General features: G+C 40.8%; 1 protein-coding gene across 1 annotated transcript in view; it reads left to right on the top strand.

The window, feature by feature from the left end:
- Nucleotides 1-8035, top strand: part of LOC308090017 (serine/threonine-protein kinase PLK1-like) — a gene marked incomplete at both ends in the record, with an annotated part of 31384 nt that extends 23349 nt beyond the window's left edge. The window contains 4 exons of the mRNA XM_080435044.1: nt 65-295; nt 5702-5856; nt 6890-6973; nt 7859-8035. Coding sequence (XP_080291170.1) covers nt 65-295; nt 5702-5856; nt 6890-6973; nt 7859-8035 — 647 coding nt within the window. The remainder of the gene's footprint in view (nt 1-64; nt 296-5701; nt 5857-6889; nt 6974-7858) is intronic.
- Nucleotides 8036-14409: the final 6374 nt, after the last annotated feature.

Below are 14409 nucleotides of genomic sequence, written 5' to 3'. Positions count from 1 at the left end.
CACGCTGTGTCACGCATTGCATTTGGCGTAATACATTAAATGACATTGTTTTCATCTCCTCCAGGACCATGCAAGCTGATCCTCTGCCCCCTGATGGCTGCGGTGACGCATGTCGACGAGTGGCAAGTCTTCCGCACCTACAAGCTGTCCTTACTGGAGGAGTTTGGCTGCAGCAGGGAGCTGGCCACCAGGATGCGCTACGCCAAGCAGATGGTGGTCAAGCTGCTGAGCTCCAAGGGCTCTGCAGCCCTTGGAGATGAGGAGCCAAATGAGGAGCCAAATGAGAAGCCAATTTGTGTTATTTTGTAAAATGTAAAAAGTTCCATGTTTAATTTTAAATGTATTTAAAATGTTGTATTTTTTAATTAAAGAGAATTCTACTCAATATAAATAACTGGTTTGTTTAGGCATGTTTACAATACTCAAGGAAGTTATGTTGGCCGTTCATGTAACTTTTGTAATATATTTTGCTGGCTAGATCTGGTGAAGAAAATGATAGCTGTTTTTAATTTGGACTTAAAAACGGCTATGGTTGGGGATTGTCTAAGTAAGCTGAAATATTGTTCCAGGTTTGTGGTGCATAGTATTGAAATGCTGCTTCACCAGCATTGAACATGGCTACTGCAGGGCACTCGACCCCCTTCTTTTACACTTAGAATGCAAAAGAAATGTAGATGATGTTAATCTAGTAATCATACTAGTTCAAGGTTTCTGTATTGTTACATCTTGTATGGGTGTACTGTATAGGAGTAAAGTTATTTAGCATGTTTTAGAACATGCTACACACCATCACATATCAGTAACAACACCAATAGCAGCAAAATATACTATATTTACCAGTGGTGGAAACAAAGTACATTTACTTAAGTACTGTACTTAAGTAAGATTTTGAGGTATTTGTACTTTACTTGAGTAGCCTATTTCCAATTTCCAATACTTTGACTTCTACTCCACTACATCTCAGAGGCAAATATTGTACTTTTACTCCATTACAATTATTTGAAAACTTTAGTTACTTTGTAGAGTTTCATTATCATTACAAAACATACATGAACCCCTTCAGCCCTATATACATTTCGGCCATTTGAAAATAGCCGATCTACAAGCTCACAATGCGTTTGTGAGCTTGTAGATCTGCTATTTTCAAATGATTTCATGTCACTGTTTGGGACAGTTCTAGACAGCTGGAGAAGACACTCAGTCAAGAGATCGAGAACAAGCTGTGTGATGCTGAGATGAGGAGGATCCAGCAATATGAGGTGGATGTAACTCCGTACAGCACACTGGAGACTCATCCTGTCTGAGGATGGAAAACAAGTGAGTGTTGGAAATGTACGGAAGAATCTACCAGACAACAAAAGAGAGATTCTGTACATGTGCCTGTGTGTCTTTAGGAAAACAAAGCTTCTCAGGAAGGTTTTACGATGAGGTTCAGGTTAAAGGGAAGACTGAGTGGGATCTAGGAGTGGTCAGAGAGTCCATCAACAGGAAGGGAAACATCTGTCTGAGTCCCAACGATGGTTACTGGACTATAGTGTTGAGGAATGGAAATAAGTACAAGGCCTCTGCTGAACCATATGCTGCTGTCCTCCCTGTAAAACTGGAGCTCCAGAAAGTGGGAGTGTTTGTGGATTATGAGGAGGGTCTGGTCTCCTTTTATGATGTGGAGACCAGAGTGCATCTCTACTCTTTCACTGGCTGCACCTTCACTGAGAGACTCTATCCATACTTCAATCCATGTATCAACCGTAATGGTACAAACTCTGCTCCTCTGGACATCTCTCCTGTCAATCACACTGATTGACAGGATTAATCCTTTTATTTCCAAAATGTGTAAATTACACATTATAATGTGTATAATTACACAGTATAATTGTAACTCTTAACAAAACGTCTTTATCTGCAGCAGTTAGGGCTTCAGTGCCTTGCTCAAAGACGCTTCATTCAGTTCAAAACACTGGCGACGACCTGCAAGGCAGTCAAGGTCACGTCACCTCCTTGACCTTTTTGATTGATTGAATATTTTATTAGACAGAAATGTAAAAACAGCACGAGTACAGTCAAACACTTTGTCTAAAAGGATTTAACACCAAAGAAAGTCCTTGCGGTCTTGTTTCCATTGGGGTCCTAGGTATTCAATTTATCAACATATAAAATACTATATTGAATACTTAAGTATATTTAAAAGCAATTACTTTTGTACTCTTACTTGAGTAACATTTTGACTGAGCTACTTTTACTTGTAGTGGAGTAAATTTGACCAGGAGTATCTGTACTTTTTACTCAAGTACTGGGGTCGAGTACTTCGTCCACCACTGCAAGTTGGTGTAGACATTAAATGCCCATATATCGGGATTGTACTGTACAAAAAACAAGTTTTACTCTTTACATGCACAAGATTGTGACAATAAATACAGCCTTTCCTTGAACCTGTAGCCTCCTGGAAAAATAATCTCATTCTGAACCATATTTTAAAATCAAACTGCAGCATCTGGCTCCTCCTACAGGAGCAGGTAGCCATTACAGATCCTGTACTCCACCTGTAAAGTAACTATTAAGTAAATTCATTCAAGTACTGTACTTAAGTACAATTTGAGTTTTTTTTTCTTCTTTACTCCAGTAAAGTAACAAATACTTTACTTTTAATACTTTTATTTCTACTCCACTACATCTCAGAGACAAATATTGTACTTTTACTTCACTACAATTATTTGAAAACTTTAGCTACTAATTACTTTGTAGATTCCAATTATTATTACAAAACATATAACCATTATAACCATTTTCCTCTTTTGTATATATATATATATTTTTTTTCTCTCGTCATACCAGTAACCTGAAAGCTGATTGTATGACATTCTGTATAGTAGTGTGTATATCTGCCTGCCTCTTATATTTCATCATGATTTGTGTGCATGGGGTGCTCATCTTAAAAAAGCTTAGTGCTTAATGAGGGTTTCCAGTTTAGTAGACCTTGTATTGTGAATTTGTACTTCCATGTACTGTTATGTACTGTCATGTACTATTCTCATGTCTTTCTAAATAAACTACATCAATCAATCAATCAATCAATCAATCAAACCACTTCAGCTCTATATATATTTCGGCCATTTGAAAATAGCAGATCTACAAGCTCACAATGCATCACGATGGATGCATTGTGAGCTTGTAGATCTGCTATTTTCAAAAGATTTTTTATACATTGATTTTGAACTTGTGAAATGGGACATTACGTACAATGAGTACTTTTACTTTTGTACTTTAAGTACATTTTGATACCAATACTTTTGTACTTTTACTCAAGTAATTTTTTAATACAGGACTTTTACTCTTAACAGAGTATTGAAACTTTGCAGTATTGAAACTTTTACTTAAGTAAAACATGTGAGTACTTTTCCCACCACTGGACAGTATCAGGGTTAGTTCAGGACTCCAGGTTGACATGTTGACATAAATTCCATCACCAGAACAGAAGCTCTGTGTCCTGTTCACCATCACTATGCATCACAGGTACGTTGTGAATGATAGATCAAATAAATCAGCTCTCATGAAAACTACTTGAAGTACGTGAAGTAGAGGTCGATTTAACACAAAACATGTTAATAGCCTAAATGTCAACATTTAATAGTCCATGATTGATGAGGAAGCAAGTCTCCGTGATTCCAACACGTGTAGCCCTGTCTGTCTGTCTGTCTCCTGTAAAGTCAATAAATTAAGGAATTATAGTGATATTGTCAACAAAATTCGATCTAATGGTGCTTAAATGTGTTCAACTACAGCAATAGGCGACCATAAGTAGGCCTATCAGATAGGCCTACTTATGGTTGCTGAACCAGCCTACCACCATACGGGCAAGGGTGAGACATGAAAAAACATATTTCTACGCATTTGTTTTGAAATTGCAGTAATGATGATGTATATGTTGATGATTGATTAGCCCCCAGGCCCAAGGATGAAATCCCTACACTGTATACGGCGTATAGCGGGACACGGTAGAACACACCACTGACTATAGCCCTGAAACATGTCATATCATGACAGGCATGGATGAACTAAGACCTGGTGTTTTCACTTTACCCATTTACGGCCCGTACATCTACATAAACGTTCATATTTCAAATATAAAGTTCTTATCTCATGACCATGGATGTTACAATACTGTACGGGCCCTCAGACGTACCTGTATCTTCTGTATTGTTCAATAAAGAGCATTTTAATCTGATCGGTGGCCATTTTGAGCGAATTTTCTTATGGTTCCAACTCTGAGACCCTATCGGTTGGGAGGTGTACTGCACTCTGATACATTATAACTCTATGAGAAAATGGCCACCGATCGGATTAAAATGCTTCTTATTGAACAATATGGAAGATACGGGTACTTAGGTGGGCCCGAGTAGAATTGTAACACCCGTGGCCACGAGGTAAGCACTTTATATCTGAAATATGAACGTTTATGTAGATGCACGGGTTCGAAATGGAGGAAGTGCAAACACCAGGTTGAAGTTAATCCATGACGTTCGTGACAGACGACCGTCATGTGAACCATGGCTAGGTACAGTATAATGTGTATTAAGGGATGGTAGGCCTACTGTAGGTACAGTATAATGTGTAATGTATGTAAGAGTTGTACCAGGTGTTCTCTCAGGTTTTTACCGTAACCTACCTTAGGGGGTTCATTGAATCTAACATTAAGTTGGTCAGATTTAAAGCAGCACTAGGCTATGTAACTTTTAATGAATAATTAATTAATTGTGTCCAATCTGTATGGTAGAATATGTTAATTCAATATAACTTATACATTTTGATATATATTAACTCATTTTGCTGGAGACCCCTGGGGGTCTCCGGCCGGACCCCACTTTGAGAACCTCTGCTTTACAGATAATGGTATGAGTGAGTTCTTATTCCTGTATATATTCACAGGGAGGCTGCCAATCTGCATGCCGTGTTGCGACAAATCACTGCTGAGAGAGAGCAAACACTTTGAACATTAGGGTTGTTGGGATCATTTGGAACCGTTTTTTTTTATCGCACTGTCAGAGCTGGTTATGTAGACTTCACGTCTGCTATACAATTACAATACTAGTGGTTCTCAAACGTTTTAATTTCAAGGACAACCATACAGTAACTCACATGAGAGTGTACACAATGGAACCAAAATGGATCCATAAGGGTCCATTTGTACACTCTCAGAGTTACAGACCTGTAAGGGTCCATTTGGAAACCCTTAAGTCGAATCGAACTGTTAAGAGGGAATCATTAAATAACCAGAATCGTTACAATCCTAAAGGATACCAACCCTATTTGCCATGTCCCCTCAGATGTCTGGGTTTCAGAAGAGCATCATGTCTCATCTGATCACTGAACCCATTATTGAATTGTCAGAACATTGTGAATGTTATGACAGTAATTATAATTGTGTGTGTGTGTGTGTGTGTGTGTGTGTGTGTGTGTGTGTGTGTGTGTGTGTGTGTGTGTGTGTGTGCGCGTGTGCGTGTGCGTGTGCGTGTGCGTGCGTGCGCACTTTCAGAAGAGGCAGAGGATCCTGCTTGTATCCCCAAATTCTGGATCTGCAAATGGGTGGGCTACTCTTCTAGATTCGGGCTAGGTAAGACAGGTCCTGTGCCCAGTTTGTTCCCCAATGTTGATTCATTTCACCAGTGGTGGAAAAAGTACTCAGATGTTTTGATGTTTGTTCCAGGCTACCAGCTGTGTGACAACAGCGTGGGTGTGCTCTTCAACGACTACACCCGTTTGATGATGTACGCGGACGGAGACAGCCTGCAGTACATTGACAACAAGGGCGCCAAGTTCTTCGTCACTGTACGCTCATACCCCGACGTGCTCACCAAGAAGGTCAGTGGTTATCTCTGTCCTCCTCAACACTAGCCCATTTAAAATATTACTATAGCATAAATATTACTGGCAGGAAACCAAACGTGTGTAGCCATGACACTTGCTCTTCTTCCTGTCCTGTGTTTCATTCTTACTGGCTGCTGTTAATGCTGTGACACCTGAATCTCTACAATCACAAGTTTCGGACAAGAATTTTCCTTTTGGCTGCTTATCAATTAATCGATAATAAGGTATAATATAGAGTTCTGGTTCACAGGTTATTTGAACATCACCATGGAACATCGGCAAGAATGTTTGACAATTGAGTTCCGTTTAAGCCATTTATTTCCGTTGCACACATGAGCATATTGTTATTGGGCAAGGAGGTGATGAGGCTTCTCGGTTATGATTTTTTTACTATGAAAACAGAAACACATAATTATTATATAAACAATGAACAATTAGGACAATGTTGAGTAGCACTCTAAAGGAGGAGTGGCCTACCACTAATACAGCAGAGCACTAAACACATTGCACAATATTCTCCAAGTTAACTTACTGCATTTCCTTGATTACTGCTAAGCACATTATGTGCACTGCACATTACACACAATCCCCTCTTAAGTTTTCAAGGCAAGCAGGTGAACTAACATTAATTACATTTATCACAAGGCAATATAATGCAACATAAGATTCACAAATTGGCCACAGAACTCACTTCAATGATGCATAACCCAGGCCTGCTGAGACTCCAGACCAGGACAGAGGAGTTGTTGCTGCTGCTGCTGACAAACAATAACTGGAGGGACAGGCACTCAAGCAGTATTTATAGCAGGCCTCTAATGAGGAGTGAGTTAGGACAGGTGTGGTTAGGGTTTGAGAGTGAGTGAGAACAGGTGAGGTGGGTGGAGCCAATCCATGGGAATAGGCCAGGGGAGGGTTGCTGTCTAGTGTGACTCTTTTCTACATAAGGTTATCAAGAATTAATTGATAATTTGCATCCCTATTATGATCATCTTCATCTCTTTATCTCTTCTTGTTTGCTGTCTTTCAGCACTACCTCGCCCACTGGTTCAGGAGCAAGAGAGCCATCGCGCTGTACCTCTCTAACGGTGCGGTCCAGATTAACTTCTTCCGGGTTGGTAAACGTCGCTATATTATCCATAGGGCAAGGTTTCCCAAACGGTTCGGGCCGCGACCCCCCCAAAATAATCATATTTGAACTGGGGACCCGCCACCTTGACAAGCACTTGTAGGCAACAATTGTAGGCATTACATTTAGTTTGACTCGGTTCCACAGATAAATATTGTGAAAATAGCCGAACTATAAGCTCACAATTGTGAGCTTGTAGATCGTCTATTTTCACAATGTTTGCCTCTTTTGTAATATTTGACAATTTGGCCAATTTGGTATTAAATTCATTAAATTGTAACTTTAGAAATGTGCAGATATCCTGTATACACTTATACTGTATACACTGGTAGAAGACAGGGTTAAACAACTAAGAATGGGATTGGCTTTCAAAATAGTCAATGCGACTCTGCCCTCAATACCCGCATATCTGACTAAATACCTCCAAAACATTTGCGACAGCCACAATACTATAGGGAGCGTAAACAACGATCTGGTACCACCCACCCACAAACATGGGTAAATTCTCCTTCTACAGAACTGCCACCCAAGTGTGGAACGCCCTGAGCCCATCCAAAATTTAGATCACTGGCTTCCTTTAAAACAGCCCTGAAAATTCACCTTTCAGGAGGCCAAATGGAAACATCTATCCTTTTAGACAAAGTGTTTGACTGTACTCGTGATGTTTTTACATTTCTGTCTAAATATTCAATCAATCAATACTGTATGTTGGTTTGTTTACTGTTGAGTGAGACATGTTGCGTGAGAAAACAATGTTGCACATTAAGCTAATCCTCTGGGGAGTCCCCAAAATCATTTGGGGACCCCCCTTGGTAACCACTGCCCTAGTGGACACAAACACCGATCCTTTCATTACTACGTCTCTTCCAGGACCACACCAAGCTGATCTTCTGCCCACTGACGGCCTCTGTGACCTACATAGATGACGGGCAGGTCTTCCGCACGTACAGGCTCCCCCAGCTGGAGGAGTGTGGCTGCAGCAGGTGGCTGGTCAGACGAATACGCTATGCCAAGCACCTGGTCAAGAAACTGCTGAGACACCGCTGAGCTGGCTACAAGCTTTCCACTCTACCTATGAAAAAATATATTGTCTTGCTTCCAAGGCCTGTTTTGTAAAGATGTTTTAATCACTTTCAAATAAAAGAGTTTGAACAATGTAAATAACGGGTTGTTTGTTTGGGCACATTTCTCAAGTAAGTAGAATCAGAATCAGTTTTATTGTCACATCACAGGTTTACAAAGTAAAAAAGTGGGTGAAATTCATTTTAGTGCAGCTTAATAAAAAACAACACCACAGCAGCCGTAAACAGTGGACTGGCACGAACGATGACATGATACAAGGCGGCAACTTCGTTGCCTCTCAATGAAACATGAACAACAAACATAACCATATACCACCATGGCGCTAAACGATCCCTCTTAGGAATAGTTTTGGACGGGGAGCGGGGGTGGGATAGAATGGGGTACACAGGCAAAAAAAACACTGCTCGCACGCTCTGTGGAGAAGATGCCCACCCCCCCCTCCCCCCTCCCCAGAACCGTACCCATACCAAGAACCCACCCCCCCTCCACCAGCCCCCCTCATGGACACCTGGTGTTATGACTTTGGTTCGGAAGCCATTCAAGGACGTCTCACGCAGCCCTCAATTCGCTGCTATCGCACAACAACAACATGCGATAAGCTCTGCCATCAGCTAGAGACTGCTCTGAATTGGGTGAAGCCCAAGGACATGTCACAGAGTTCCACATACACACACACACACACACACACACACACACACACACACACACATGTCTGCACTACATGCCTTCGCACCCCCCCCCCCCCCCCCCCCCTGCTCCTATCACCGTCCTGCTCCCCTCCCCACTCCACCCTGGTGTTTTTTGCTCCTCGGACGCTCTGCCCCCTTTTGGGAGCAGAGCCCATGACGTCTGCCTCGCACAGCCTGCACACAGGACAGAAGAAGAGACGGCAGCAGTCGATTCTTGTTCTTATCGTTGAACCATCGTTTCCATAATGGTAAAAAAAGAAGGAGGAGGAAATAAGTTGTGAGGTTATTTAAAAAATAAAAAAATAATCTTTTGTCCTGAAAATACTGGTTTAAATTAACCAAATGCAATTGTCCCTGTAAACTAACGTTACATCAATAATCGTCAACTTTAATAAATGTAATGAATAAGAATAATCTCACATACATTTATTCCATGACAACACGATGGAAAGCAGTAGCAGTTAAAGCTTCATAGAAAAAAGACTGGACACTTACTTATACCAGTGGTTCTCAACCCCCCCCCCCCCCAAAAAAAAAAATCATGTGGGGACCACCCTGGGGGTCCTGACTACACAGGTTGAGAATCACTGACTTATACAATTAGGATTTTACTGTTTGACATTACGGTACTTCATTTTTACGGGTAGCCTACACCAGAACCTGACAATTTGGAATCGGTTCCTCCGTACATGTATGGGTGGACGAAAACACATGTGTGTCTTGTTGTGGCACGCACACGTGTGCACACAGAGTTTAAAGGAATCTAATAAACAGGGTTGATGAGGTCACAGTGACCTTGACCTTTGACCACCTATACTTACTAATCACCTCTTCCTTCAAGTTCAAGTGGGCGTTTGTGACCATGAAATGTCATGAAATTCCGGACAGACAAAACTACAACGCCTTCGTCTCTGTAACTCTGTGTTAAATCAACGCTCATGATTTTTGCAGTGTATGAACTTCATTCCCAGAGAATAAAATACCTCACCTTATTTAAAAAGTAACCACAAAAAAAAAAAAAATGTTACCGTTTGATTGCAATAAAAACATATACTTTACACCCATTTTGTCTGTGCGCACACACACACACACACACACACACACACACACACACACACACACACACACACACACACACACACACACACACACGCACGCACACACACACACACACACACACACACACACACACACACACACACACACACACACACACACACACACACACACAGGCTGTAAAGCCATTAACAGGAGCCGTAGGGAGTGTGTGTGTTGTGTGGGGAGAGAGCAATGGGGTTATAAACACAGAGACGGTTTCAATTAGAGCTCCATATCACCAGAACAGATGTGAGTGTGTGTGTGTGACACATTAATGTAAGTACCGTTTCATTATCCGCTATAGACCCAGACCGGATCAGCAACCTGCAAAGACGGAGCGCAGTGATTGGTCAGAATGCCGCGAAGGGACGGTTTGTTTTGAACGGGGGAGGAAGGGGAGGGGGGAATGGACAGGAGGGTGCCGATTTTATTGGTAGCAAATGGACAGGTGACGGGAGCGTTTTGATTGGAAACAAATCCACCGGGGGAAGAGATTTCAATATTAGTAGCAATTTTTTTGTTTTTGTCTCATTCCTAAGACAATAATTTGATGACCGGCGGACCGGTAAGAAGCGGTTCCGGTAGGAGACACATAGGAGATTCTTTGTGTCTCCTACCGGAACCGCTGCCGCTCATCAAATTATTGTCTTATAGGAATGAGACAAGTGTAGAGGTGTAGAGTTGTCTTATAAGAATGAGACAAGTGCAGAGGTGTAGAGTGGTAAAAAAGAGGGAATGTATTGATCTCATTCGCTGTAGGAAGGGTGGGCGTGTCTACTAGTGACTCCAGCATTTGGTGAGAAAAACGAGGAGAGAAAAACAAAGTCTGGGATACGATCTGTCTAATCTTCATCATTTTTAGATGACAGACATACGGTCTGTCTGATCTTCTTCATTTACATGACAGACATACAGTCTGTCTGATCTTCTTCATTTAGATGACAGACATACGGTCTGTCTGATCTTCTTCATTTAGATGACAGACATACGGTCTGTCTGATCTTCTTCATTTACATGACAGACATACAGTCTGTCTGATCTTCTTCATTTAGATGACAGACATACGGTCTGTCTGATCTTCTTCATTTAGATGACAGACATACAGTCTGTCTGATCTTCTTCATTTAGATGACAGACATACGGTCTGTCTGATCTTCTTCATTTAGATGACAGACATACGGTCTGTCTGATCTTCTTCATTTAGATGACAGACAGGAAAACATGTAATAAATATAACACTCACTTTACATCAGATTATTTAGAGCCTGATCTGTGTCTCATTCAGGTAAAAACATAATGATACATTTACCTGTTGAGTTTTCTATAGCTCAATGTGGTCTAATGACTTGTAAAAGACACGTCCAGGTGAGTAACATGCAAGCTGTGTCAAGATAGCTGCATTATTTAACAATATTATGAAGTTCAGTTTAACCACTTAGCCCTATGTCTGTCTGTCTGTCTGTCTGTCTGTCTGTCTGTCTGTCTGTCTGTCTGTCTGTCTGTCATTAGTCTGACATTAGTTAGCTTTACAAGGAGGTATAACTGCAGATCTACTGCACCGAGAAAGGTGACACCAAATCTTCCATCTTGTCTCTGGTAATGACAAGAATCCTGACTTTGGAAATATTTGAACTTTTCAGTAATATCTAACTATTGTACTCAATCCAGTAAACCTCACCCATGATAAATACATTGTGAAGAAAATAATCAATAGGTTGGCATGATCTATGAACTGGTGTTATTTTATTTTGTAGTGACATTATTGTTTCCTGATTGCTGTGTTTAATTTACAGCTGTGTTCCTATTAGATCCTTTATTATGACACAGGGAGCATTGCTGACTGTAAAGCTTCTGAAAATTGCTCCACAAAGAAACAAAGAAAGATTATTGTTATGTTTCAGTGACACATGGTCAACATTGTGTTGGCATGAAATTGACCTTTTTTTCACTTCTTTTTTTTAGCTGCCGAGCAGCCAACCTGTCAGCCGTGTAAAGAGACTGCTGAGGTGCCAACCTGTCAGCCGTGTAAAGAGACTGCTGAGGTGCCAACCTGTCAGCCGTGTAAAGAGACTGCCAGTTTTTTGCCCAACGGTCCGCTCACAATCGTGTCTCTGGTTCTCAACTTCCTTCTGATCACAGCTCTAACAGGTCTGTACAACTTTCACATGGTCAGTGTTTTAAAGGTCACAGGTCATGAGTAGGGTTCAGATTTCTTACCAACAATAATGATTTGAGTCTGTTTCACTCAAATCAATGTGCTGCAATCCAGGAATTATTCTAATGAAGACAACATTATTTTAACTAATAGTATGTTGATACAATTCATATAAAACAGATGGTTCCACTGCTCGCGTCTGATTGGTTCAATGCCATTGTAAACACTTGCAGTGTTACTGCAACATCGGACGGTTTACAATGTTCACTGTAATGTGCGAACTATTTAAACCCAGGTCTACGGCGGGGGAGAACATTTCTAACACTCCTCCAAGATGGAATTCTGTTTTCCTGGGGAGATATTGCGCTTATGAGCTTCAGATAGGTTTGGGTACCGAAATTCGGTTCCAAGTAGGAACCGATCGAATAAGAAATGGCAGGTACCGAGTACCCATACAAAATATAATATGTAATTTCAGTTCTGCATATCGGTTCCTAGACGTTCAAACAAAGGCGTTTAGAAGTCCTACACAAACAGCACAATCCGATCAAAAATCACAAATTCAGTAAAACACTGTTTTAGGGAGAAGTTTACATCAGTTGCGTTTCTCTCTATAGAGCTGCTGCTTCTCTCTGAGCCCAGCCACATTCCTCCCCACCCCCCTCCCTCCCCTTACAGACCACACGCAAACTTGTAGCCAAGCTATGCTGTTGTCATCTTGAAAACTAGAATCCACATGTCAGAGGGTGTAACAGTAGTAGGATAACCAGCGCTAGTTAAGAGCCTGCGCAGGGCAAAATAAAGAACACCAGCTGTAAACGCTTCTCCTTTACTGTGTGTGTGTGTGTGTGTGTGTGTGTGTGTGTGTGTGTGTGTGTGTGTGTGTGTGTGTGTGTGTGTGTGTGTGTGTGTGTGTGTGTGTGTGTCTTCCTGAAATGAAACCTGAAAGTGACTTCTCCAAAAGGAAGGAATGGCAGGCCTAATATCATGAATGCATTTTGTCTGTGTGCAATAACGCAACTGCAGACATTATATTGCCTTTTGTTAGAGTATTCAATATTTGTTTTAATTTCTTGAATTCATATTTATTTAATTTGCAATAATTCAACTGTATGGCAGGGTAATGTTTTGAGGCATATTGTATTTTATTACTACACAATAGTAAATAAATACTTCTACACAATAAATAAATATGTTTTAAATCTCAATATGGACCCATTAGTTATGATACGTTTTGCCATTATCATGTAGCTCTACAACAGAGGCACAGCAATGGTACACAATAATATATAAAAATATAAAAAAATCAGCCATTCGGTATTAGGCTTTCGGCCAAGTGTTTCCTATATTCGGTATCGGCCAATAATTTTCCATTCGTTGATCCTTATTAAATAAACATTTGACCTCTTATTTTTTTTTACAATTTTGGAACCGAAATATTGAACCGGAACCGATAAGCAGAACCGGAACCGGACTCGTAAAAATCCTAACGATACCCATCCCTAATCAACAGTCATATTATTATGATTATTAATATGTGTGTGTTTTGTGTTTGAAGGTTTTTATTCAGTCAGATGTCACAACAGACCCAGTCACCCTGTGTCACCTGGAAACCCCTCCCCCACTGTGTCACCTGGAAACGCCTCCCCCACTGACGTTAGTACATACACATGTTATTAACACTCATACACATGTCATTCATGTGTTATTAACATTATATGAACATACACATGTTTTATATTATATATTATACTTTATATTAATGTGTTATTAATGTTGTTCTCAGGCAGACTATGAGAACTGTCCTCCAGACTCCACCTACCAGACTCTCAATCCACACACCATGGATGACAACACAACCTACTCTACTGTTACACCTACACACACAGAATACATACACACACACACACACACACACACACACACACACACACACACACACACACACACACACACACACACACACACACACACACACACACACACACACCACACACACACACACGCACACACACACACACATGATTTTCAGAAATTAACAAAATAAAAAAATCCAAATATTTAGGCGTACAGAAATAAAAATCAAACATTTTCCAGAGTTTTAAATGTTGTTTTTGGCCACTTACCATTCCCTGCAATTGCATTAAGTTAAAATTCTGGTATTTTTGTATGCTTATTTTTGCTTCCTCTGAACATTTTTTACAGATTAATCTGATTTCAGATCGCTAATCGACGTCAGTGTAACTCTGGTCGCAATTGTTAGCGGTTATGACTATATTACCTCAGCCCTAGCTATGTTTAGCCTGACACTCAGCCTGAATGTTCATTTGGTTTCACTCCGTTATTCAGTCTGAAAGGCCTCTCAGTGCAGCCATTTTCTGAGATGGGGGCGTCGC

The sequence above is a fragment of the Gymnoscopelus braueri genome, assembly GCF_963280865.1.
Source record: "Gymnoscopelus braueri genome assembly, chromosome: 8".
NCBI classification, from domain to species: Eukaryota; Metazoa; Chordata; class Actinopteri; order Myctophiformes; family Myctophidae; genus Gymnoscopelus; species Gymnoscopelus braueri.
The sequence above is the reverse complement of the archived record's forward strand: the minus strand, read 5'-3'. Positions and strand labels throughout refer to the sequence as shown.